Raw genomic sequence first — 25,132 nt, forward strand, 5'->3', positions numbered from 1 at the left:
AAGTCTCACTAGGCTACAAGCTTCTTCACTTCTGAGAGCAGCTCCAGGTCCTCAGTACCTTCCCTCAGGCACTCCCAGGAGTCTTGTCAGTTGACAGCTACCTTGCTGGCCTACGCAGCCCAGGCTGCAGCCGTGGCCACTTTTCTCTTCTTGTTGTTTGCTTGGTTTTTGGAAGCCATGTCTCTGGAAGCCACAGGTGACCTTGAACTTGCTACATGATCCTACTCTGGATCCACTGCCCCTGCCTGACAAATGGCTGTGACCACAGGCTTCTGATGCTACCCGTCTGTCTGTCTGTCTGTCTCTCATTTTCTTTTTTTCTCCTCCTTCCTTCTTTCCCTCTTTTCTTTCTTTAATGGGTTATTTGTTTTTCATGTGTGTGGACGCGTGCGCACGCACGCATGCCGGCCATATGTGTTTAGATACCCTGGAACTGAAGTGACAGGTGTTTGTGAGTCACCGGTGTGGTGCTGGGAACCAAACCCAGGTCCTCTGCAAGAGCAGTGAGTGTTCTTAATCAACGAGTCATCTTTCCAGCCCTAAGTTTTGCTTCTCACTGTACTGACTAGTATTCCATTGTATATGTTCTGTGTCATTTCATGTATGGTTAGACAGACACTGCCCCTGACCTTTGCTGCTGTCAATCACAGCACATGAGGGCGGAGCTGGGTGTCAGCATCTCTTTGGTGTGCTGTGTGTGGCTGTATTTCCAGCCTTGGGTTTATGGAGGAAGAGGCTTTCGTGTATCCTTCCACAGATGTGGAGCAACTGAGGCACGAGGAACAAGGATACACCACAAACAGAATTGGGCTTTTGTTTGTTTGAAGACAGGGTCTTAAGTAGTGCAGGCTGGTCTGGGATTCACTCTGTATCTGAATTTCTGATTCCCTTGCCTCTACTTCTAAAAGGGTGGATTACAGGCAAAAGCTACCATGTGTGCTGTTGGGGGCTCTTATGGGGGGGGGGTGTTTGTCATCTCCACGCAAACTAGCATTTTCCGGGAGGAGGAAAGCCCGACTTAGAAATTGTCTCTGTCACATTGGCCCATGGGCAAGTCTTTGGGGCATTTTTCTTAATGACCTGACTGACCGATGTAAGAGGACCGAGCTCACCCGTGGCGGTACCACCCCTGCCTGGCCTTGTACGAGAAAGAAGGCTGAATGGTTAAGCATTTTCCGCCCCTCCATGGTCTCTGCTTCAGATCCTGCCCTGACTCCCCTCTGGGATAGACTGTAACCTGTGATGGAGAAGCCAAACAAGTCCTTTTTTCCCAAGGTCGCTTTGGCTCATAGTGTTTATCACAGCAACAGAAAGCAAAGTAAGGTTTCTACTGTGCTTGGGGTGGAACCCATGACTCTGTGGGTGCTAGGAAGCATACTACCAACTGAGCCACACCCCCCACTGTCTCCTACCTTTTCTTTCCTCTTTTGCAGTGCTAGGGATCGAATTTAGGGTCACTGGTGTATTAGGCAAGCACAGGATTAGGCTTTGACTCCCCTTGGCTGTGGGGGTGATGGTTTCACTCCTCTGGGTTTTTTCTCTCCTTGGCAGACCTTCCCTTTGCCCATCAGGGACCCATGGATCACCTTTGGTGACTACTTTTGGGAGTCAGTCCTTTCTTCCCACCTTGTGGGTCCTGAGAACTGAACTCAGGTTGTCAGACTTGGCAGCAAATGCTGTTAGCCCTTAGGCCTTCCCGCTGGCCCTGCTGGAGTCCATTTTAGTGACTCTGCCTTCGTCTGGACACACCTGTAGGCATCACTGCTGAGAGGCTGATCTTTATCTTTCCAGTCCTTGACTCTCCGAGACCCACGTCTTTCCTCAGTTGTGTTTTGTAGGAGCAAAATAATGTTGCCAGTGGGGCCAGACAGATGGCTCAGCAGTTCAGAGCACTGACTGCTCTTCCAGAGGTCCTGAGTTCAGATCCCAGTAACCACATGGCAGCTCACGACTGTCTGTAACTCCAGTTCCAGGGGCTCTTACAACTTCACAGCAATGTATATAAAATAGGTTAAATTAAAAAAAAAAAAAAAAAAAAAAGAATGTTGGACTGTTGTAAGCTACAAACCCCACGAGGCCCTTCCTCCTCAGTGGACTGTCTCCTGTTGGATTCTTGCACCACCTTTTAGCATTTGGGTAGCTTCTGGATCTTCCTATGTCCTGTCTTCATTTCTTCCTGTCACTGGTGATGGACTCTGTCATCACCATCTGTCTATATTTATCCATCTATCACGATCTAATCTATTATTATTATCTACCTGTTCCATCGTCTCTCTGCCTGTCTGCCCATCAGTTTGTGTATGTGTTCACGTATGTATGTGTGGTTTCACATTTGAATTTTTTTAAAGATTTATTTATTATGTATAAGTACACTGTAGCTGTCCTCAGACACACCAGAAGAGGGCACCGGATCCCATTACAGATGGTTGTGAGCCACCATGTGATTGCTGGGATCTGAACTCAGGACCTCTGGAAGAGCAGCCAGTGCTCTAACCACTGGGAAATCTCTCCAGCCCCACATTTGTATTTTTTTAGGTCTATGTTGGATGTCTTCTTCTATTATGCTCCACTATATATGTGTGTGTGTGTGTGTGTGTGTGTGTATGTATATATATATGTGTGTATACATATGTATGTATGTATATATGTGTGTGTATACATATGTATGCATGTATATATATGTGTGTGTATACATATGTATGTATATATGTGTGTGTATACATATGTATATATGTATATATATAATGTGTGTACATATATACATATTTATTTCTATTCTGTGTGTATAGGGTGTTCTGCCTTCATGTATGTATGTGTATCACATGTGCTCAGTGCACATGTAGACCAGAAGAAGACAGAAAACCTCATGGAACTAGGTTACAGGCAGCTTCAAGAACTGAACCCAGGTCCTCTACAAGGAGCACTCTGTTCCCTTGAATTCTGAGGGTAGAGTCTCTCACTGACGCTGGAGTTTGGGCTATATTGGCTGGCCACCAACCCTTGAGAGTTCTCCTGGCTCAGCTGCCTTTTGCTGAATTGCACATGTGAACTGCCAAGTCTAGCTTTATGTGCCTGCTGGGAATCCAACCCTGGTCCCTATGCTTGCCTAGCAATAATTTTATCTACTGAGATGTTTTCCCATCCCAGTATTACTTAGTTTTGTATTATGCATTGGTCCATCCACCCACCCACACACCCACCCACACACCCACCCATCCACCCACACACCCACCCATCCACCCACCCATCCACCCACACACCCACCCATGCACCCACCCACTCATCCATCCTTTCAATCCTTTTTTCTACCCACCCACCTATCTATTCTAGTCTCTCCATCCATCTTTCTAATCTCTCTTTTACACACTCGCCTATTTATTTTATTTATCGCCATCTATTCTATATTCTACCATCTATCAATTATCTCATGTGTCTGCTAATCTGTCATCCGTGGATCTTCTCTAACGTATCCCAGGATCTTCTCTAACGTATCCCATCTATTCTCAGCTATCACCAGTCTGTCTCGCCTGTCACATGTCAACATCTCCAAAGTCTGTCTCTCATCTGTGTGATCTAGCCACTATGTCCTCCATTCCCCCCATCTCTCTCTGTCTCTCTGTCTCTCTCTCTCTGTCTGTCTCTCTCTCTCTCTCTCTCTCTCTCTCTCTCTCTCTCTCTCTCTCGGCTGGACCTCACCCCTGAACTGAAAGCCTCACTTTACTCTCTGGGATCCCAATGGAAGTGTGCTCGCTGGCCCCAGCCCTCCCCACGGCTCCACAACCAGTCTCCCTGGCTCTGCCCAGTCACCCAGCTTCCTCTCATCTCACTAAGCGGACATTCCATGTTGACAGCTACGTTTCTGCTCCAGATTCAAAACCCTTCAGGATCTCTGTAGACTCTCCTCATCCCCTCTCTTCCACGCGATGCGATCTGTTAGGGCACGCTGCCACTGCTGCTCTCAGAACACACGCAGATTCTAGCCACTCCTGCCGCCTCCATTGCACCCACCTCCGTGAAAGTCAATGCGTCTCATTGGTTATTTCTTAGTCCTTTGCTTAAAATCGTTTTACTGAGATGAAATTTACATAGCATGAAATTAACCATCTTGAAGTGCACAAGCCAGAAGCGTTGGATCACATTCACCACCTCTATCTAGTTCTAAGGCGTTTTTAACACTGCCTCCCTGTTGTACCCGGCACCAATAACCTACCTATTGTCTCTATGGACTTGCCTGCTCTGGACATGCCATGTAATGAGCTCACAGATCGTGTGACATCACTCACAGAGCATCCTGGCTTTAGGACTCAGCCATGCTAAGGCATATGTCAGGACTACATTTTCATGACTGAATAATATTCCACTGTAAAGATAGTGTCCTAGTTAGGGTTTACTGCTGTGGACAGACACCATGACCAAGGCAACTCCTGTAAAGACAACATTTCATTGGGGCTGGCTTACAGGTTCAGAGATTCAGTCCATTATCATCAAGGCAGGAACATGGCAGCATCCAGGCAAGCATGGTGTAGGCAGAGCTGAGAGGTCTACATCTGAAGGCTGCTAGTGAAAGACTGACTTCCAGACAGCTAGGGTGAGGGTCTTAAGCACACACCCACAGAGACACAGACTACAACAAGGCCACACCATCTAATCCTGCCACTCCCTGGGCTAAGCATACACAAGCCATCACATATATATCATATATTGTCCATTTATTCATCCTTTGATGGCCATTCATGCTCTTTACATATTGTGGCAGCAATGGATATTGCCGTGGCGAACATTCGCTGATGCGTAACTGTCCATCTGTTTTCGGTTTTCTCGGTTGCAAGCCTGGGAGCAGAATTGCTGGGTTATGTGATTATTCTATTGCTGTAGAATAATGTGTCAATATTCAAGTTAGTCTTCAATACAAGAATAATATTATGCATATATGTATGTGTGTGGTACTAGTTCACAAGTGTGTGGGTGTGAAGATATTCTGTGAGAAAACTTTTCCTAGGAAGATGCAATACACATGTCTCCTCATCCTAGACAGGAAACCCACGATAGGTCAAAGTACAGATACCACCAAAGTTCAACTTGGTGAACAATGAGTTTTATTAGGGTTACTTATCAGAGCAGAAATGACTCAAAGACAGCGATATCACCAAAAAGCCCACCTCAGTATGGGTGACAGCTCACCAAAGCTGGGATCCTGGAGCACACTGCGCAGCCTGCAGGCAGCTCAGCATGTTGGGGAGTGTCCTTTCCAAGTTACTGTGGTCTAAACCTTTACCAGGCAACTTGGCTGGTTTCTGCTTCTTCCAGGCATCTGTTTTGGTGTCAGAATCTTCTTCCGCAGCTTTCTCTACCACGGAGCCACGCCCCCAGCCCCCTCACTGAGCCATGCCCCCAGCCCCTCACTGAGCCCCGCCCCCAGCCCCTCACTGAGCCACGCCCCCAGCCCCTCACTGAGCCCCGCCCCCAGCCCCCTCACTGAGCCACGCCCCCAGCCCCTCACTGAGCCCCGCCCCCAGCCCCTCACTGAGCCACGCCCTCAGCCCCTCACTGAGCCACGCCCTCAGCCCATCACTGGGGGCTTTTAGGCAGGGGCTCTACCACTGAGCCTTTGTCTGCCTGTGCACAGACCAGAGGTGAATAGTGCATGTCTTCTTCAGGGTCTCCACACCTCATTTTTTTTAGAACAGAATCTCTCAGTGAGCCAGGAGCTCAGTGAGTAGCTAGGCAGGCTGGCCAGTGGCACATGCATGCTAACACACACAATGGAAAAAGTGTAATCGAATAAACAGTAAACTGCCCTAGTCTGATGTGATGGTGTATGTGCCTTTAATCCCAGAACTCAGGAGGTAGAGACAGAGGCATGGGGATCTCTGTGAGTCCAAGGACAGCTTGATCTATATAGTGAATTCAGGCCAGCCAAAGCTATAGAGTGAAATATCTGTCTTAAACAACTTCAGGAGTTTGGGGAGAAAGAAAAGAAAGAAAAGGCACGGGCTACTCGTCTAGAGGACCTGGAGCTCGTTTTCCAGCATCCATGAAGTGCTTCACAACCATCTGTAACTACAGTCCGAGGTCTTCTGACCTCGCTGGGAACAGCATACAAGCAGGCATAAAACTCATACATATAAAATAAATAAATCTAAAACCACTAAAACATAATGCTTACTTTGCTGTTTTGTTTGATCTTTAATGAAGCCAATGTCATGCCAGGACAACTCCCATAATCGCAGTACTGGGGAGGTGGAGGCAGGAGGATCAGAAATTCAAGGATGCAAAGGGTGCTGGAGAACCGCTTGGGCCGCTTGAGGTGTTGTCATGGACGCACTGACAAAGCCAAGTCTAGCAAAGTGACCAGGGTATACTTAGGCATACACTGACCTCTGAGAAACCTCGACCTGTCCTTACAGTTGAGAATATCCTCGAAGCTTCCGGACCTGGAGGCCAGGACCTTCCTTTGAGCATGTAGCTCACTTTATTCCGCCCCTCCCTTCTCTGTGGGCGCGGCCTGCCTTGCTACAGGGTGGGGTGGAAGGGAGGATGGTAGGCGGAGTTAAAATTATATTTCCGGGATCCTCCCTCCTTTCTACTCCAAGGACCCACCTTTTTCTTATGATTGGCAGCATGTCTACCCAATAATCATTGGAAAAAGAACATACGCCTTGGAGGTCTTCTCATACGTGTTAGGAACGCCTCTTCCAAATAGACCAATTGTAAACTTTGGAAGGCGGGTTCTCCTATGGGGGCGGGACAGAGTGACGGGCGTCGGTTTTGACTTATGGAAAGATGGCTGTCCGTAAGGCCAGACCAATCAGAAGTGAGAAACCCGGATGTGGGCGGAGCTGAAACTTCGGCGGTTGAACCGCTCGTGAAGAGGGAGTCCGTGGAGGTGAACAGCGAGTACGAGGGTGCGGGCACGGGCTCCAGGCGCGGGCAGTGGGGAGTCTCCGGAGCACAGATTTTTTCACGCAGGTGGACGCCAGAACCTATGCAAGCTGGAGATTTCACAGCGTCTTTAATGCGCCATGTTGTCGCTCGCGAGATACGCGGTTAGAACTTAGAGGTCCCTTACCGAATACTGCACTAGAGCTTGTGAGGTAGAGCTTTATTTTGTATCTATTGAACCCCACGGGGTGCGAGAGGTGGGGTTCCTGAGATGCAGCGAGTTCTGAACTTGAGTTGGTTTGGAGGATGGGGGCAGGTGAAGACAGGGCAGGAGCTCTCCAGGGTTGAGGGTGTGTGCCTATCCCGTGGACAAGAGGCGTATACTGTGCACGCTCTGAGCAGGTTATTTTAAGGGAAAACAGTTTTAATTCTCCCCGCTTTCTTTGCAGTGCTTGATAACAAACTTATGTATGTTAGTCAATAGTTCTACCACTACTGCTGGCCTCAGGAATGGATTTTATGTTTCGTTTTTGAGACAGTGTCTGACTTTGTCTTCGAACGCATAGAAATTATTGTGTGTTCACGCAGGTGTGTGATGGCGAGGGGATTCATATCACAGGAAGCGGGTGTAATGACAGTTTTGGAATTGCGGTTTCTTTAAAAGTCACAGAAATATTATAAGAATATGTTTTTGTTTTAATCCCAGGTGTACCAGTTTTGGACTGTCCACAGCTTAGTATGATTTGCCTCTTGCTCTAGCAGAAATATGTTTTTTTCTAGCTACTGATAATTCTTTTTTGATTATGTGACATTTGGAATTCTGGGAGCTTTTTAGATAGCATTTAAATGCTAGGGCCCCCAAGAAGCATGTGTGCCTGTGTGTGTGTGTGGGGGGGTTATTTGGTCATTTAGGGAGGTTGGTTGTGGTTTGTTAGTAGCCACAAAGAAGAAACAAAAGGAAAGAAATCAGACTTAGGAATTTATGTCTTTCCCCTCTATCCTTGTTTCTCTCCTGTCTAGTATGGGGGGTGAAACTGGGTGGTAAAGTGAGGAAAAGTACCCACAGAGCAGCGCAGACTAGCTACATGAATGTGGAGGTCAGAGGACGACATTGTGGAGTCGGTTCCCTCCTTCCATCTTTCTGTGGGTTCTAGGGTCAAGCTCAGCTCTTTGGGTTTGCACAGCAGGAGGCTTTACCCATTGAGTCATCTGGACAGACCCTCTCAATGAACCCTGAGACATCATAGCAAACTCGACAGTGGTGCAGACATGGAATCCCAGGACTAGGGAGCTGAGGCAGAAGCACTAACAATGTGAGGTCCGTCTGGGCTACAGAATGAGTTTGAGGCTCCCTTTGCCTAGGGAGACCTCATCTCAAAACAAAACAAGAGAAGAGAGTGTGGGATCTGGTATCTGTTTACCCAAGTCTGAGCCCTGGCACTGACTCTGGGACCCACTACTAAAATCATTATGGTTTTGGGCGAATTCTTTAACCCTTTCATGCCCAAATTTCCTGTGCGTGTGGAATCACCTTTTCTATGCCACTTCCCTCACCCCGTTTACCCTGCAGTGACTCCCAGATGCCTCTTTGTAGTTCCCATCTCTGCCCTGAACCCCCCTTGTTTACAAAGGCCAGCTCTTCTCTGTTTGGAAGTCCAGATGATAGGCAGTTGCGCCCAAACGATTCTGAATGGTGTCCCCATTCAGCCTGGCAGGCCCTTCCTCTCAGGTAACTTAGGGGTTGGTTCTTCATCACTCTTTCCTTATCCTCCCATTAAAAAAATGCACACACACGCACACACATACACACAAGTTATGGTGAGGATGGATGTCAAGGGATCTTGCACGGCTGGACAGTGCTCACTTAGCTTGCCTGTTTGCTCCCCAGCTCTGGGAAAAGCCAGGTGTGGTGATGAGCACCTGTAATCCCAGAATTTGGGAGGTGGAGGCGGAATGATCAGGAATTCACACCGAGCCTGGGTTCCATGAGACCTCTGCAAGCAAGCAAAAAGTCAAATGACATGTTCCTCTGTTTACCTCTCCTGCATCCTACCTGCTCTTCCCTAGACCCCACCTGCTCACAGGATCTCCAGGTAGTCAGAGCTCGGCCTTTCTCCCTCTCCACAATCCTACACCTTTGGAAATGTGTTGCTTGCACTATTGGGACCATGACAGTCTTGGTGTCTTTTGGATGATGCAATACATGCTTCATACTGCTGTTTCCCCTTCTTCCTGGATTGACTTCCCCCAGATGTCTGAGTGACTCTCCCACTTTTGCCAAGGGTCTCAGTTCAGATGGGGGCTTCATGAGGCCTTGTTTGCTGCTGTCTAGTCACCTGGCTTTACTTTGTCTCTTGCAGAGCCACCACACCCTTTGTTTTATCCTTGGGGTTTCTCAGATCTGTCTATTAGTGTTGGGCTCCTGCAGAACACATAGGTGTAGAAGTAGTTTTTCCCCTTCCTCGGGTCTCCCCATGGTGGAGGGTGGAATAGTGAGCTGGGAGGGGCTCCTTCCTGGAAATGGAGTCAGTGTGTCAGGAATGACCTTGCACGTCTTCCTAGTGCCGAGACATGATCCTCGGCATTTCCCCACAGGTTGGCACGCAGATCCGTGCCAGCCCAAGGTACCGAAGAGCTGGGGAGAACAACAGTTAGAACAGTTAGTTTTTATTTATTTGTACAAGACGTGAGGAGCTGTATGACTGAGCAATGGTCCTGTCTCTTACAGTCTTTCTGAGCCATGCTTGCAGGCTTTGGGGATGAAGTTTGTGGCCTCTGGGCTGTCAGCTCAGAGTGGGTGGTAAGGGCAAGTGCCAGGCACCTTATGCATTGACTAACTCAGTCCTCGTGACAGCTGACAAGGTCAGTGCTCACGTCCCATATATGTGTGTATATATTTAATTTATTTTTTATTCCCCCCTCCCCCCCAGTAACTGGTATTTAACCCAGGGCCTCACACATGCTAGGTAGGCCCCCTACTACTAAGCTACATCTATAACCCTCCTTTTTTGAGACTGGGTCTCACTAAGTTACCGAGAGTGGCCTTGACCTCACGTTGCCCACGATGGTCTTAGGCTTTTGTAGCTAACAGGCCGTTGGCCCAGGCCTGGCTTTGTCTTCACTTCACTTTACCACAAATGGCCAGGACCTTACCCATGGTGTGCTGGGGTAAGGAGCTCTGATCTGAGCTGTGAGTTCCCAGCCCGCAGCTGGATTGTAAGGTGCAAGCCGTGCTTGAGTCAAAGACTGTGAGTCAGTGCTGGAAGAACCTTGGGAGGGAAGATGGCTGTTGCTCCTAACTGTAGGAGCCTCAGTTTCATGGTCTGTATAATGGGGTGTGTGTGTGTGTGTGTGTGTGTGTGTGTGTGTGTGTGTGTGTGTGTGATTGTAATGCCTACCAGAGTAATAGAATTAGGATGAGACATTGAGTTGGTGTGTTTTGGGGACACCCTGGGTGTGCTGGGAAGCTGCAGGGTACACTGTGGTGGTCTAGATTGTGGGGTGTCCTACACTTGGTTTTAGCAGAAGGCAGAGAAACCGTGTTCAGTGGCCTAAAGCACTTTTGTTGTTACGACTCCTGGGGGTCAGTGGAAGGCTTCAGTGTGTGTTGGGGAAGAACAGGGTGAAGATGGAGAGAGCTCAGGCTAGCCCATATTCATCCAGGGTTGGGGAGGCCAACTCGGAGTGGGGTGAAGGTCAGGCTATGTGGCACAGCGTGTGACATTCCTGTGAGAACCCAGTAAGGTTAGAGATTGGTGGGGGTATGAAGTGGTTTGTGGGCAAATAGCCTAGCTGGGGACAGTAGTTTGCCCATGGTGATGGTGGGGTGTAGTGGAGCAGTGTGGCGGTTTCTTTTTCCTACTGAAAATTTGGAGCACAGTTTGGGAGGATGAGCCAGGGCAGTGACCTGTAGCCCTGGGAAAGAGACTGAGATTCCCTTAGTGAAGGGCGGGGTGAGGAGAGGGCTGGAGGCTGGGAGACTGTTAGCTCCTGTGAGCACAACCCCAAGATGCCATGGCAGAAGTGGGTCAAGGGGTGTCTCAGGTGCTTGTAGTGTTGAGATGTGATGTCAAGGGCTGGCAAGGGTGGAGCCCCCTCATTGGGGTGCTGGTCAGAGGGAATTAGAAGAGGAGCCAGGAGAGATTGGGGCAGGCTGGAAGTCAGTGACCAGGAGGGTGAACTTCCCAGGATGAACTTCAGGTCCTTTGGCAAGGATGGTGTGAGAAGGTAGAGGGAGAGAGTCTCAAGGGAGGGAGAGGGCCTGGGCCTGGAGAGTCCCAAAGGTGGGGAGAGCTGCCCAGGGGAAGAGAGGTGGGCAGTGTGCGTGCCTGTGGGTCAAGGGAGGGTACAGTTAGGTACAGTTTGGGTAGAATTCAGGTAAATATGGGAAAATGGAACACGAGCAGAAAGTGGGGTGTGCGTGGGCTAGAACTTTGAATGAGTGGGCGGAACTGAAGCAGAATAAAAGGGGGGGCATGACAATTAGGGCTGAAAATTCAGGGGGCGGGGCTGCAGGAGAATGTGGAGGTGGGGGTGTGTAGGGAGAAGCAGTGTGCTGGTTCCTCTATGCCTCAAGTGGGGAGAATAGAATAGGGATCAGTGTAGAGGGAGAGGTCGGCTTCCACCATGCACTGCAGCACGAGGGGCAGGAAGTGGGGGTCTGCCAGGAGAGGGGTCCTGAGAGTGTACGCCTGGTTCCTGGAGTTCTTGCCTGGCAATAGCTAAAAGACACCTTCCAAGCCTCCAAGAGGCAATGGGAGGGAGTATAGGTGTGCATTGGGGAGAGTGGATTTTAGGCCTGTTATTCAGAGGGTGAATGTCTGCGATCTAGGTTGTGGGGGCGGACACAGGATGCTGGGTGGGGCTGTGTGACTCAGGTGATGCAGGGTGGGGGACAAGGTTAGTTTGACAATGGGGACAGGGGAGGTGGAACCTCCAGTACAGCTCCCAGGAGTTTCTCTGATGCACTAGTAAACCCCTGTGGGGGCCGCCCTGTGCTGTGGTGGCAGATGCTGCAGCTGACTGCTCTGTGGGCCAGAGATTAACACTCCAGGCTTCAGAACTCCTAGAAGGTGGAAGCTTAATTGCTAGGGCTTTCCAGATTTTATGAAGCCCCCACCGAAAAATGTTCCAGAAACCAGAGTCCCGAGCCAACACACTGCGTGTGTTTTCTCCAAACATGTTCCAAAACCCAACCCAACCCAACCGAACCAAACCATAATAGTGAAGCCAGAGCCACCACCACCACTACCACTGAAAGCCCAAAGCTGGAGCTTTGTGTTTTTGCTGTGCTTTGTTTTGGGGAAAGGGTTTCTGCCTTGGGATCTTGGTATGCAACCCAGGCTGGCCTCACACTATTGGCAGCATTTTCTCTCAGCCTCTTGTCTGAGTGCTGGGATGGCTGGTGTGCCCCGCTGGTGTGCCCCGCTGGTGTGCCCCGCTGGTGTGCCCCTCCGTGCAGCGCGGCGTCAGCTCCAGATCCACTGCTCATCCCAGGAGATGAGGTCACTGCTCTGCACCTCATTCCTTTTCAAATGATGCCTTCCGAACAGAGCCGTCCACGAGGGTTAAACTGGACGACAGCATATAAAGCACAAAGAACTGTGCTGGGTGTGGCCGTCCCAGCACTTGGGAGGCGGAGAGAGAAGAACCCTAAATTCCGAGCCAGAGAGAAACCCAGACTTGAAAGACCAAGGTGGTTAAGAGTGTTGGAGGACCAGGTTCGGTTCCCAGCACCCACATGGCAGCTCACAGCTGTCTGTAACTCCAGTTCCAGAGGCAACACTGTCTTTTGGCCTCTGTAGACATCAGGCGTGCCTCTAGGTCTCTGTCTTGTCCCCATTTTCAGGGGCCCTAGCCATGGACCAGCCAGCTGGCCTGCAGGTGGACTACATCTTCCGGGGTGTGGAGCATGCCGTGCGGGTGGTGGTTTCTGGGCAGGTGCTGGAGCTGGAGGTGGAGGACCGGATGACAGCTGACCAGTGGCGTGGAGAGTTTGATGCCAACTGTGAGTGTGCCTGCTGGGGTGGGCTCTCGTCCCCCCCCCCCCCCCCCGTGGTCGGCTTCCTCCCAGAGCTGAGGCTGAGCCGAGTTGTGCCCTTGTCTCTTCTGAAGCTCTTTAAGGTGGGGCCAGAGTGTGAGTCCCATTGATCTGGCCGAAGGCAATAAGGGGTGGGCAGAGCTGGAGAACTTGAGCGTGTTGCCTTTGGGCTGGGCGAGTGGTCAGACCTCAGGAGGAACTTTTCTTTCCACTCAGTCATTGAAGACTTGACTCATAAGACGGGGAACTTTAAACAGTTCAGCATCTTCTGTAATATGCTGGAGTCGGCCCTCACCCAGGTAAGTACCAGCTTTAGGGACAGGGAGGTTTCTGTTACCCAGAATTTGGGCTGTGAGGCTGTGGATGGTTCCCCGATGTACGCAGGGGGCTTGGTCTTCAGTGCTCCTTTTGACATGCTGGTTGGTGACAGTTACTCTCACCAACAAACGAACAAGCAACAACAAAACATTGTATTGCTGGGGGTGTGGCTCCATGGTAGAGTGCTTGCTTAGTAAGCACGCTAAAGCCTCTGGTTGGATCACCAGCACCTCATGACCTGCTATGGTGGTGTCTGCCTGTAATCCCAGGATTTAAGTGGTGATGGTTAGAGGATGAGAGGTCCGAGGTTTCCCTTGCCTACATCGTGAGATCGAGTCGAGGCCAGCCTGGAGTGCAGGAGACCCTGTCTCAGATGGTAAATCCAGCAGTGTTGAGGGGGCTGCGGAGATGGTAGTCAAGAGAACTCGCTGCTCTTCCAGAGGACTCAGGTTCAGTTCCCAGCATGCACCTCACGCTCCCAGCTGCCTCCAGCTTCCTCCCCAGTGGTTCTTACGACCCTGTGTGACCTCTGAGGGCACTTGTGCTCACACATACGTACCCGCCAGCCCCCTCCCAGAATTAAAAGTAAAGTAAATCTTAAACAAAAGAGTCAAGAAAAATAGATTCAGGTCCGGGAAGTGTAAAGAAGAGAGGAGGAGCCGCTCCAGTGGTAATGTTCTCGTTGACATATTGGTGAAGGCTGCGAGCTGGCCTAGCCTAGCAGGTACAAAGGTGTGTGGCCAGCCTGGCGACCTGAGTTCTGTCCCCAGGTCCCACCTGCTGGAGGTACAGAACAGTCCTCTGACTTCTACATGTGCCACAAGAGTGCCAAGCATACACTTCATGTATGCATGCACAACACACACACTAATAATGCTAAATAAGATACGCAATAAGGTTTACATTAGAAGTAGTTTGTTTCTGCAGGTGTACATTTTCATGGAGTTCATACCTTTTATTTTTTTTTTAAAGAATTCCGAACTTTTTTTTTGAGACATTGTCTCATACCCTGTAGTCCAGGCTGCCCTAGAACCCCTTGAGCTTACCCTGTAGCCAGGGATGACCCTGAATCCCTCATCTTCTTGCTTCTGTTTTCTAGTACCTAGACTAGAGGTCAGGGCAGCATTTTGTAGCCTTATGTATGTGGTGCTGGGCTGGGACCCAGGGCTTTGTGCATACTGGGTGAGCCCCAGCCCCAGTATTTTGGAGAAGTGGCTCAGTGGTTAAGAGACTGTCCTGCTCTTGCAGAGGGCACAGGTTGGTCCCCAGCATCCACACAGGGTGGCTTACAGTGGTCCGAATAGCAGGCAGTGAACTGCCGATGGGAAGCACACAGAACCGTGAGCCGCCATCTCCAGTCTCCTGACTTGCAGCACTTTTCAGATAGTGGAGTGCACATCTGCACCAACACTAACGTGCACGGGTATGGCATCGACCACCTCATCAGATGGCTCCTATTGGATGCCTGTCATCTCAGCACAGGGGAGGTAGAGGCAGGAGGATCAGAAGGCCATCCTTAGCCACAAAGTGAGTTCAAGGCCAGCCTGAGTTACATGTGATCCCATCTTTCCAAAACTAGAAAATACCTCAACCCCAAGCCACACAGAACCCACCAATGGATCTTGCACTCTGCATGGTTGTGTGATCTGCACTACTCTGTGATGCTGGGCTCTGTCCGTGTGGGGAGTCACAGTGCATGAGTTACTCAGAAAACTGGAATATTGGCCCGTTTCTTCCTTTGCTATCACTGGCTTGATTCCTTTCTTCCTGACCCCCTCTTCTCTATTTCCCCTTCCTCTTCTTTCTCTCTCGTCTTTTCTTTCCCTTTGTTTTCGTTCATCTCCTGTAGACCAGGCTGACTTTAAATGTGCTATTTGGCTGAGGATGACCTTGATCCCCTGATCCTCACATCTCCACTCCTCCAGTGCTAAGAAGACAGGCATGGGCATCCACACCCAGGCTTTGGCTGAATCTGAGGGGTCAGTACTCACCAGAACTTTGGCCTCCTTAGTGTGGCTGTGTACAGCAGGAAGGGCATGTGTGTTTCTCTTGTGAAGATAGCGTGGCTTTGTGACCTGCAGGTGTCTGATAGCTCTACAGACCCGCAAGTGTGAGGAGCTTTGGTTCTCTCCAGTGTACTCCTCCAGGCATGACTTTGTGCCTGTCATGGCTCAGTGTCGTGCCCACCACCCTGTGACCTGACAGTTTCTGGAAGGGTGGCTGTGAATGTCCTTGGCATCTCCCCTCCTCCTCCTCTCCCACAGAGCAGCGAGTCTGTCACCCTGGACCTGCTCACCTACACAGACCTGGAGTCTCTGCGCAGCCGCAAGCTGGGGGGCCGCCCGGGTGCTTTGGCCCCCAGGTCAGCCCAGCTCAACTCCAAACGCTACCTCATCCTCATCTATTCCGTGGAGTTTGACAGGTAGGCACGGGGACTGGCTCAGTGCTCTGGCTGGCGGTAGGGGTGGGAGGAGCCCCAGCGTCAGGTGTCTGGGGGTGATTTGACTTCACCCCAGAGTCTGGGGTTTGGGTCATTTTACTGTTGTGACTGGCTGCAGGTGACAGAATGGTCAGGACCTGTTTCCTAACTCTCTGCAGATGAACCAGAGCCTTGCCCATGGTAGGCAAGTGCTCTGCCCAGAGCTACATCCTTAAATGCTTTAAACCTAATCATTATCACACAGCTGGACATCCAGATTGCAGCTCAGATTCCTGCTAGGGATGTGAGATTTTTTCGTTTTGTTCTTTGTGTATTTGAAGAAGGGACAGGGCTGTATAAGCCCTCAGCAGATTGTTCATAGTTGGTCTAGAAGTGGTCATGTACTGGGAACTGAACCCAGGCCTCTGGAAGAGCAGCCAGTGCTTCTGACTCCTGAGCCATCTCTCAGCCTCTTCCCTTTAAAACGTTTTAAATGTTTCTTATTTTATGTGTATAGATGTTTTGCCTGTACATATGTCTATATACATATGTCTTGTAGTGCCTGCAGAGGCCAGAAGGGATCGTTAGATCCTCTGGGACTGGAGTTAGGTTGTGGGTGTGGGAAATGGAACTTGGGTTCCTACAAGAACAGCAAGGGTTTTAAACACTGAGCTATCTCTCCAGTCATTCTGTGCCCCTACCTTTATTTTTTAAAGAGAGTCTTGCTATGAAGCTCATCCTGGCCTCAAACCAATGACAGTCCTCCTGCCTCAGCCTCTTGAGGGCTGGGATTACAGGCTGGAGCAAGCACATGTAGCTAGGACCGGCTGTTGAGTAGCTGGGCAACAGCGTCTGTCTGTCCTGTGCCTGGGCTAGTGACTGGGAAGCAGACAGTTATATCGGGTCCGCCCCACCTGAAGGTGTCCTGCCATTGCTCCGGCCGGCTAGTGTCTTCCTGGGGGAGGCTGGGTTGGGTTGTGCTTGAAGATAGCTCTTCCTGTAGAGCTCATGTGACAGTGCCTCTCCTGCAGACATGACAGGACAGTCAGACAGCACTGTCCAGCCAGGTGTCCTCAGAACCCTGGAGGCAGAAGCTCAGAGGCAGGAGAGCTTGAATGGCTGGCACAATGGTGTGTGGGACAGAGAACCTAGAACCAACCGCTTTCCCAGCACTCAGGAGGCAGAGGCAGGCTGAGCTCTTAAGTTTCAGGCCAGCCTGGTCTATGTAGAGAGTTCCAGGACAGCCAGGGCTACACAGAGAGAGCCCCTGCCTCAAGAACCCAAACAAACAAGACTTTAAAAACAAAACACCGAGAATACATGCTCTTGGGGACTGCAAGTGCTTGTGTTCTTTGGCTCACAGCTCTGTGCTCTCGGGTAGGTGGATCTTGGCCTCTGAGATGCCACGGTTCTGATCCCCTCTCTCAGGATTCACTACCCGCTGCCCCTCCCGTACCAGGGCAAGCCTGATCCCGTGGTCCTGCAGGGCATCATCCGCTCACTGAAGGAGGAGTTGGGTCACCTTCGAGGGCTGAATGGCGGCCAGGATGCTCGGGAGACAGAGATCTGGCATCTGAGGGAGCAGTGAGTCTGGGCGGTGTGTGGTGGATTGGGATGTGGTGGATGGGACAGGCACTGCCTGCCAACTATTTCCTTGGGAACACTGGCCCTCTTCCTTCTGAGCTCTGCTTCTCTCTGCCTTTTGTTGGGTGCTGGGGATTCAGCAGTGATTAACAGCCCTGGCTCTGTCTTTCTGGGCGTCTCTGCCAGTGTGGGAGATGCACAGGTGAAGGTTCAGCATATGGGTGGATGGGAGGGGGTCCCAGAAAGAGGTACGGAAGCAGAAGCATCATCAGCAGAGGTGATGTAAGGCGGGCTGCAAGGGTGGGCTGAAAAGCCTTCACCCTGACCTCTTGGTGTTGGCTGGCTCTCTGCCTGTTAGGTCTTGAGGTGGGTTAGGTGAAGGAGTTAGGAAGAGTGCCAGCAGCATATGCAGAGTCCTCGAGGCAGGCGGGACTGTGGCAGGAACAGGAAGAGACCCGCGGGCTTCTGGGATACTCACTGTCAGCTATAGGCAAGAGCTTGGTCTTCACCTGGAAATGGCCAGTTTTAATGACATTTAGACAATTAAGTATTTTCATTGTATCATGTGCATGACGAGTGTGTGTATGTTTTGGGTAGGTACCATGGCATGTGTGTGGAGTCGGTTTTCTCCTTCTATGTTTACATGGCTTCCAGGGGTCAAATTCAGGTTGGCAGGCATGTAGCATGGATCGACAAGCACACTGAGCCATCTTGCTGACCACCCTCTTTCTTTTGAGACAGGTCTTAGGTATTGGAGACTGGCCTCAGGCTCTGTGTAGTCAAGAATGACTTTGAACTCATGATCAGCCTGGTTTCTGTAGTACTGGGGATTGAACCCAGAGCATCATGCATGTTAGCCAACCCAGTCACGTCTCAGTCCCCATCTTATTCTTTGTAAGATTTTAGTATGTATGTGTCTGTGAGGGTTTGTGCAATGTGTGGATCCACGGCATTCAGAAGGTATTACCCTCACAGCAGCCCTGTGAGCAGACATTGCTCCATCACCAGGCTCCAGTCAGACTGAGTGACAAATGCTGCCAGAGAGGAATGGCCTTCTGGCAGGCCGGCCCCTGGATGCTGCTGATCAGAGGTGGTGGAAGGACAGGGGGAGGCTGGGAACCTCATCCTCCATCCAGGCCATGCCTGTGTGCACCTCCCAAACTGGCCACAAAGTTGGATCTCTATTGGTCCACAGTAGGTGAGGGCACCTTGAAGTCTGAGCTGGTGGTGCCCCCTCCCCCCATCCCGTCTGACTTTGCCGGGCCTGCTACACAGACCCGGCTCCTTGATCTGTTGGCCCTCCTCCCTCTGCTCTGAGTACATGTGTTGCTACCCCCCCACAAGGAACTCCTCAGGAGAAAGCTGCCCCCTCGGGTGGTGACTCAGACAGAAGGTAGAAGGGCCACGCTGACAAGTGCCACTCGACAGAGGCTGGTGGTAGGAAGGGCATGATGGAGAGTGGGGATTACTGGTGTGCCTTGCGCAACGAGTGCTCAGTGAGTGTGCACGTGTGTGTGTGTGTGTGTGTGTACACATACTACTTTAAAAACAAAACAAAACCGTATTTATGTGTTTACTAGTGAGGCAAGGCTATCCCTGACTCTTCTTCCCAAGTACTGAGATCATAGGTGTCCACCATGTTTTGCTCTTGTTTCCCTCCACCCATCCTTGTATGAGACAGTATCTCCGTGTAGCCCTGGCTAGTCTGGAACTTGCTCTGTAAACCAGGCTGGCCTTGAACTCAGAGACCCCCACCCCCGTGTCTGCTTCCCAAGAGCTGTGATGAAAAGTGCCTGCCACCACATTTTATCAGTTCTTGAGACCGTTGGTTAGACTGATGTCTTATTAGTGGATGACCTAAGTCCATAATTCTTTGAGCTTTTGTGGGCTGGAGTAAAGAGGATTGTTTTCCCAGGAGTGATCAGTGCTGAGACTTTTTGCTCATTTCTGGCAGAGCATAGAGTTGAATCCCATTCTCCACAGACAGGTAGCTTAAAACATTGGAGTAGGTTGCTGGGCACGGTGGCACACAACTTTAATTCTAGTCCTGTGGATGCAGAAGTAGGTGATGCTTCTCTGTGAGTTCTAGGCCGGCCTGGTCTACAGAGAGAGTTTCAGGACAGCTAGGGCCACCCAGAGGAAATCCTATCTTGAAAAACAAAACAACAATAACAACAAAACAACCCCCCAAGCAAATAATAACAATGAAAACACAAACAAAATGTCGAGACTGGGTCGGTGAGATGGCTTCTCTGTAAAGGTGCTCGCCACCAAGCCTGCTGCTTTGATTCCGTCTCTGGGACCCACACGTAGGAGGGAGAAACAATTTCCACTCGTTGCTCTCTGTTCCACATGACTGCTATACACGCGGGTGTATCTTATGCATACACACAAATAAAATAAATAAATGCAATAAAAATAAAACCAAATGAAAAACCACTGCAAGTGTGTTCTGTCTCCCTCTGGAGGCCAGTTTCTGAAATGTTCACTGGGCTGCAGTGCAGGTGTCTGTCAGTCGGGCCATCCTCCAATAGGCCCCTGGGAGAATCCCTTTCCTGCTGCTCCAACACCGGGGAGCTGCAGCTGTTCTTGGTTTATGTCCTAGCGCTCGGTCTGAGCCTCTGTGGTCATATTCCCTTCCCCTCTTCTGTATCTAGTCTCAGATTGTGATCTGCTCTGATAATTAGGAGAGTCCTTTCATCTCACTGTTCACATCAGATCTATAAAAGTCACTTATTCCAAATAGTGAAATGTTCACAGGTTCCAGGAAAAGGCCATGGATGCCTTTGGCTGTGTTGTAGGGCTTGGGGGAGGCAGTATTTCGCTCATAGATGTGACATTCATTGCAGTGGATTTTGATTGCATGTTGGTGTTGTCTTTGGCCAGGTGGACCTGTCCATGTTGGGTTCTGTGTCCTTTAGGAAGGGCCCCAGGAATCTTTTCTTTTGCTTTTTAAGTCCCAGTCATAGGACCCAGACATTTTGCATGCTAGGCAAGTGTTCTACCCCTGATCTATACCCACACTGGGGGATCTAGGCAGGGGCTCTACCACTGAGCCACGCCCCCAACCCTCACTGGGGGATCTAGGCAGGGGCTCTACCACTGAGCCACGCCCCCAGCCCCTCACTGGGGGATTCTAGGCAGGGGCTCTACCACTGAGCCATGCCCTCAACCCCTCACTGGGGGATTCTAGGCAGGGGCTCTAGCACTGAGCCACGCCCCCAGCCCCTCACTGGGGATTCTAGGCAGGGGCTCTACCACTGAACCATACCCCCAGCCCCTTACTGGGGGTTAGTAGGTGAGTGGTCTACCACTATTTTTTCAATATGTTTTATTTATTTTATCAGGAGGTGACGTTAGCATGATTTTTTGTTGCATTTAGAATTACTTTTAGTAGAAAGAGCCAGAAGACAAGCACAGTTTTAGTAAATATACTGTCTGTTCTTACTTTGTCCTTGATTTTACACTCAGTTTTCTTTCCAATGCAGAAAAAAAATCATAGTTTTCAAGGAAAGTAGTAATTTTTAAAACGATTATTTGTATCTTATGTGCATTGGTGCTCTGCTTGCATGCCTGTCCGTGTGATGGTGTCAGGTCCCCTGGGACTGGAGTTACAGGACCGTTGTGAGCTGCCATGAGGGTGCTCAGAATTGAACCCGGGTCCCCTGAAAGAGCACATAAAGCTGTTAACTGTTGGGCCATCTCTCCAGCCTCAGTGACATTTTTTTCTTTTATCCTGAACAATACCAATGCAATCACTAATGGGACTTTGGGTAAAGGTTAGGTTTCTTTGCAGCCTCTTGCCCCGAATCTGTGTATCCCACTTGCTAAAACCCTGTATTCTAGTCACATCACATAATTTTCAGTGTTGTTCTTCCTTTGATGTACATTTGTTCCTTGGAGCCTGCTGATTGTCTCCCCCCCACCCCCCCACCCTGGTCATAGTTCCTGATGCAGGAGGATTGCTCGAACTCAGAAATTCAAGATCAGCTTGGGTAATGTAGCCAGAGCCTACATGAAGTATTTCCGTAGTTCCAGAGTCATAGCCGGAAAGGGGTGTATCCAGAGAGGCCCAGTTTATCCACCTTCCCTCCCATAGGCAGCTCCTTCTGTATTTGAAAGGTTTTCCTTTATGTTTTAAAAGATACCAGCAAACTCAGATCGTTTTTAGCCCCTCCCGTTTCTTTTTACCGAAGAGGACTTGACGTCTACATTCTGCTCTGTGTGAAATAGTGGAAACCAACTCTCCTTCCCTTTTACGGAGGCACTTCACAGTGGATATACGGGGAAATCCAACCAGTTCTGTCCGCGGAGCCTTGGTTACCTTTGCTTCTTGCTATTTATAAGCCGCAGGGAAGGTTGTGTGTGGCGTTTTTCTTTAGGGTTTTTGAGCAGGGTAGCGATCCCATCAGTTGGTTCTGGCTGGAAAATAGAAAGGCTTGGAGGTGGGAATCAGGTCATTTGGGTAGGCACCTTTTAGCCAGGTCACCATGTCACTAGGGTAGATATGCCTGTATGGGGATGGGTGAAAGTGGCTTCAGCAATCCTTCTTGCTTCGGAGGGAGTTGACAGGAACAGACTCCTACCCGGGGACTGCATTCTTCCTTCCTGGGGGTGCTTGGGGACTGTCATCTGTAGAGCAGCGGGTAGGGGCTCACAGAGTGCTCAGTCTCTTCCCCTCCCCCTCGCAGGGTGACCCGTTTGGCGTCCGAGAAGCGGGAGCTGGAGGCGCAGCTGGGCCGTTCCCGAGAGGAGGCTCTGGCGGGGCGAGCAGCTCGCCAGGAGGCTGAGTCGCTGCGCGGGCTGGTGAGGGGCCTAGAGCTGGAGTTGCGGCAGGAGCGTGGCCTCGGTCGGGCTGGTGGCCGCCGCAGCCAGGATTGTCGCCGACTGGCTAAGGAGGTAAGGGGGCGGATGAAGGGAGGGGTCGCCGCGCTGGACCTCAGCTAGCGCTGGACCTCAGCGGTGGCGGTCTCTGCCCCCCCCCCCCCCAGCTTGAGGAGGCGAAGGCATCAGAGCGCAGTCTACGTGCAAGGCTCAAGACACTGAACAGCGAGCTGGCCTTGTACCGAAGGGGGTGAGAGGCGTGGCCTAGGGGAGGTGGGGCTAAAGGAGGGGTGGAGTGAGGATGGCTTTTAGAGGTGGTCCGGGCCTGTGGGAATTGGGTAGGACCTGGAGGCTGGTCTGGACTGTAGTAGGGTGTAGGGCTTATCTCAGGGGATAAGAATCAGGGAGCTGTGAGAGAAGGAAGACCTTGGAAAGAAGGGTCTGGCGAAGGTGTTAGGATGTAGGGAGGTAGCAAGTCCTGGAAAAGGACTTGGAGAAGATGGGGTACAGAAGGGTATCTGTGAGCCGGGTGGTAATGTTTGGGGAGGTAGAATGTGGGCCTCAGGGTACAGAGGAGGTGCGTGTGACACCAGAGTGGGGGTGAGCTAGTGGATGGGAAGCTGACGGTGGACTCCGCTCTCCCAGGAGACGCCCCTTGCCGGCTCCGGCTGCAACCAGGGAGGATCGAGTTTCATCGTCTCGGGAGCGCTCCACGTCTCGCGGTCGCGCGGTCACTCGCTCCTCGTCGCGGGAGAGCTGCCGTGGGGCCCGGGGTCGCGGCCGGCCGCCACACCCCTCACCCTCACCCACAGGTCAGCGACCATCCCGCCTTGCTATGGGGATAGGGGAGGCGGAATGGACTAGGGACGACAGGTGCCGGCCCTAAGCAAGCCAGCCTCCTCTCTATGCTGTCTAGGTAGTCGTGCGCCCCGTTTTGACCCCACAGCCTTTGTGAAGGCCAAGGAGAAGAAGCAGAGAGAGATTAGGATGAAGTAAGTCAGCGCCACTTTCCCGTCTCTGTTCGGTGCTCGGTCCTTACCGCTCCACCTCTTCCCACCTCTCACCAGCCTGTAGCTAAGCCTTGTCTCCTCCGGGCTCCCACTTCTCTCCCCGCTCCACCTCCTCTCCTCCATTTTCCGTATCGAGCTAACCTCTCGGGTCTCCTAACTGCTTTCCTCTGCTCCCATCTCCTCCCTTGGCCCCGCTTTCTTTCTTTGTCCCTGTTACCCCTACACCCCGATTCAGCCCTCTCTCGCGTCTTCGCCCCCTCCTCGCCCTTTTTGCTCTCTTAACCCCTCATGTGTCCTGCTCATTTTCCCCACCCTCATACATCAACGTCCCAAGTGACCCCCGCCACCGACTCTGGCTGTGGCTGGTTCCAGTCCCCGAAGTAGTTAGTGCACATTCCTAGTCTCTGGTTTTCTAGGCAGCAGCAGCAGCAGCGGAACCGAATGGGCAGTGGAGGAAGCGGGGACGGTCCGTCCGTCTCATGGTCTCACAAGACTCGGCCCGCTACTGCTGTGTCCGGCCGAGGGGATGCAGCTAACCGCTCCCGGAACCGCAGCTCCTCCGGTATCCAGCTAGGAGAGGTGTGGCTGTGGGCGGTAGGCGGGCCATGTGGCCCCTGGTCCTCACGCCCTTCTTCTCCCCCTAGTGGACAGTTTCCGCAGCCGCTGCTCCTCAGTCAGCTCCTGCAGCGAGCTGGAGGATTTTTCCCAGTCAGTTTCCAGAAGGTAAGGTTTGGACTGGGGGAAGGGCACTTTGGGAAGGGTGCCTGGGGAGAGTGGAGCAATCTTTTTCAGGGAAAGTAGGTGATGGAGGTTGGAGGTCTTAAAACCACGAAGTGGGTCAGGAGAAAGGTACCAAAAATACTCTGAAGTCCTTGACTGCTCTCTCTCTCTTTTCCAGTCGTCGTTGCCGTGGCCGAGGGAAACCACCTAGCCCCACACCCTGGAGTGGGCCCAAGACGGTGAGGCACATTCCCAGGCTGGGGGATAGGTAGAGTAGTACTAAACCACAGAAGACCAAACGCCATCTATGTCCAGTGATTATCCTGGGAATACCAGCTTGTAGAGGGGACTCTAGAACGACCCTTGAAGGGGTGTTTGGGGGCCCTGGGCCTGATAGGCAGAATTTTAGTAGCCACAGTATGTTGCTTTAAGTTTTGGACTGAGGCTGTAGCTCAGGTGGTAGACTGTCCCTCTAGCTAAAGGCCTGGGTTCCATATAAAGTGGGTATAGTGGCATTGCCAGGCTTGTCAGAGCACCTGGGAGGTAGAGGCAGGAGGATTCAAAGCTTAAAGTCAGCCTTGGCTACAGAGTGAGTGTGTGGCCCACCTGGGCTACATGAGAGTTCATCCCTTGTCTGGCTCTGGTGTTAGAAGGAGGCTCTTGATACAGTGGCGACCTGTAGATTCCCCCTGGGACTTGGGGGACAGGAGTAGAAGGGGTTGTCTGACCCCTTTCCTGCCTCTCTTGTCACCAGAAATCTTCCACTCGAGAACGAAACAGTCACCAGAGACATTTGGCCAGTTCTGGGGGCTGGGTCCCCATCAAAGGTGAGCCCAGGGTGTCCCATATTTGTCCCTCCTGCCCCTCCTTCACCCCAGAACCCTTTGGGATGATAACAAAGCCGTTTAGTGGTCCTTGCTGCACTGGGCCCTTCATGGTGTCCACCCCGCCTCTGTTTTCACAGAGTACAGCTCCGACTACCAGGGAGCGGACATGGCTGAGATAGACGCCCGCCTGAAGGCTCTGCAGGAATACATGAACCGGCTGGACACGCGGTCATGACCCTGGACAGGTGGCGCCCTGATTGCCCGTGTTCCACATCTCCAGGTTCTCCTGGAGTCTCGGGTGTGTGAGGCCCCGACTCTCCCCTCTCCCAGTAATGCATTCCAGGAGAAGAGGGTGTGTGTATTTTGTAAATAAATATGGTTGTTCTTGGGACCCCCAGCCTATGATTCAAGGGTAGGCCTGGAGTGGGCAGAAGTGAGGATGGGGTTCACGGTGCTACCTGTGAGCTGGAGGCAGGGGAGCAGTCGTGAGCTGTGTGTCTCCAGAGGA

The 25,132-nt window shown here is 51.3% G+C and overlaps 1 protein-coding gene across 1 annotated transcript; it reads left to right on the forward strand.

Annotated features, from left to right (window-relative positions):
- The first annotated feature begins 6,887 nt into the window (after positions 1-6,887).
- CCDC61 (coiled-coil domain containing 61) lies at positions 6,888-24,933 on the forward strand. The gene is made up of 14 exons (XM_080908602.1): positions 6,888-7,094; positions 12,731-12,889; positions 13,139-13,221; positions 15,505-15,662; positions 17,088-17,243; positions 21,935-22,142; positions 22,235-22,317; positions 22,713-22,879; positions 22,984-23,059; positions 23,494-23,639; positions 23,722-23,800; positions 23,976-24,036; positions 24,552-24,624; positions 24,762-24,933. The coding sequence occupies exons 2-14, from the start codon at positions 12,742-12,744 to the stop codon at positions 24,857-24,859; spliced, it is 1,536 nt and encodes a 511-aa protein (XP_080764728.1). The 5' UTR covers positions 6,888-7,094; positions 12,731-12,741; the 3' UTR covers positions 24,860-24,933.
- The last annotated feature ends 199 nt before the right edge of the window (positions 24,934-25,132 follow it).

The sequence above is a fragment of the Micromys minutus genome (assembly GCF_963924665.1).
Source record: "Micromys minutus genome assembly, chromosome: 32".
Lineage (NCBI taxonomy): Eukaryota > Metazoa > Chordata > Mammalia > Rodentia > Muridae > Micromys > Micromys minutus.

Excerpts from the sequence above, each read along its gene's own strand:
- CCDC61 (XM_080908602.1), top strand. The coding sequence starts at position 12,742 with ATGGACCAGCCAGCTGGCCTGCAGGTGGACTACATCTTCCGGGGTGTG. Across the intron at positions 17,244-21,934 it reads ATCTGGCATCTGAGGGAGCA|GGTGACCCGTTTGGCGTCCG; the intron begins GTGAGTCTGGGC and ends TCCCCCTCGCAG. Across the intron at positions 23,801-23,975 it reads TCCCAGTCAGTTTCCAGAAG|TCGTCGTTGCCGTGGCCGAG; the intron begins GTAAGGTTTGGA and ends TCTCTTTTCCAG.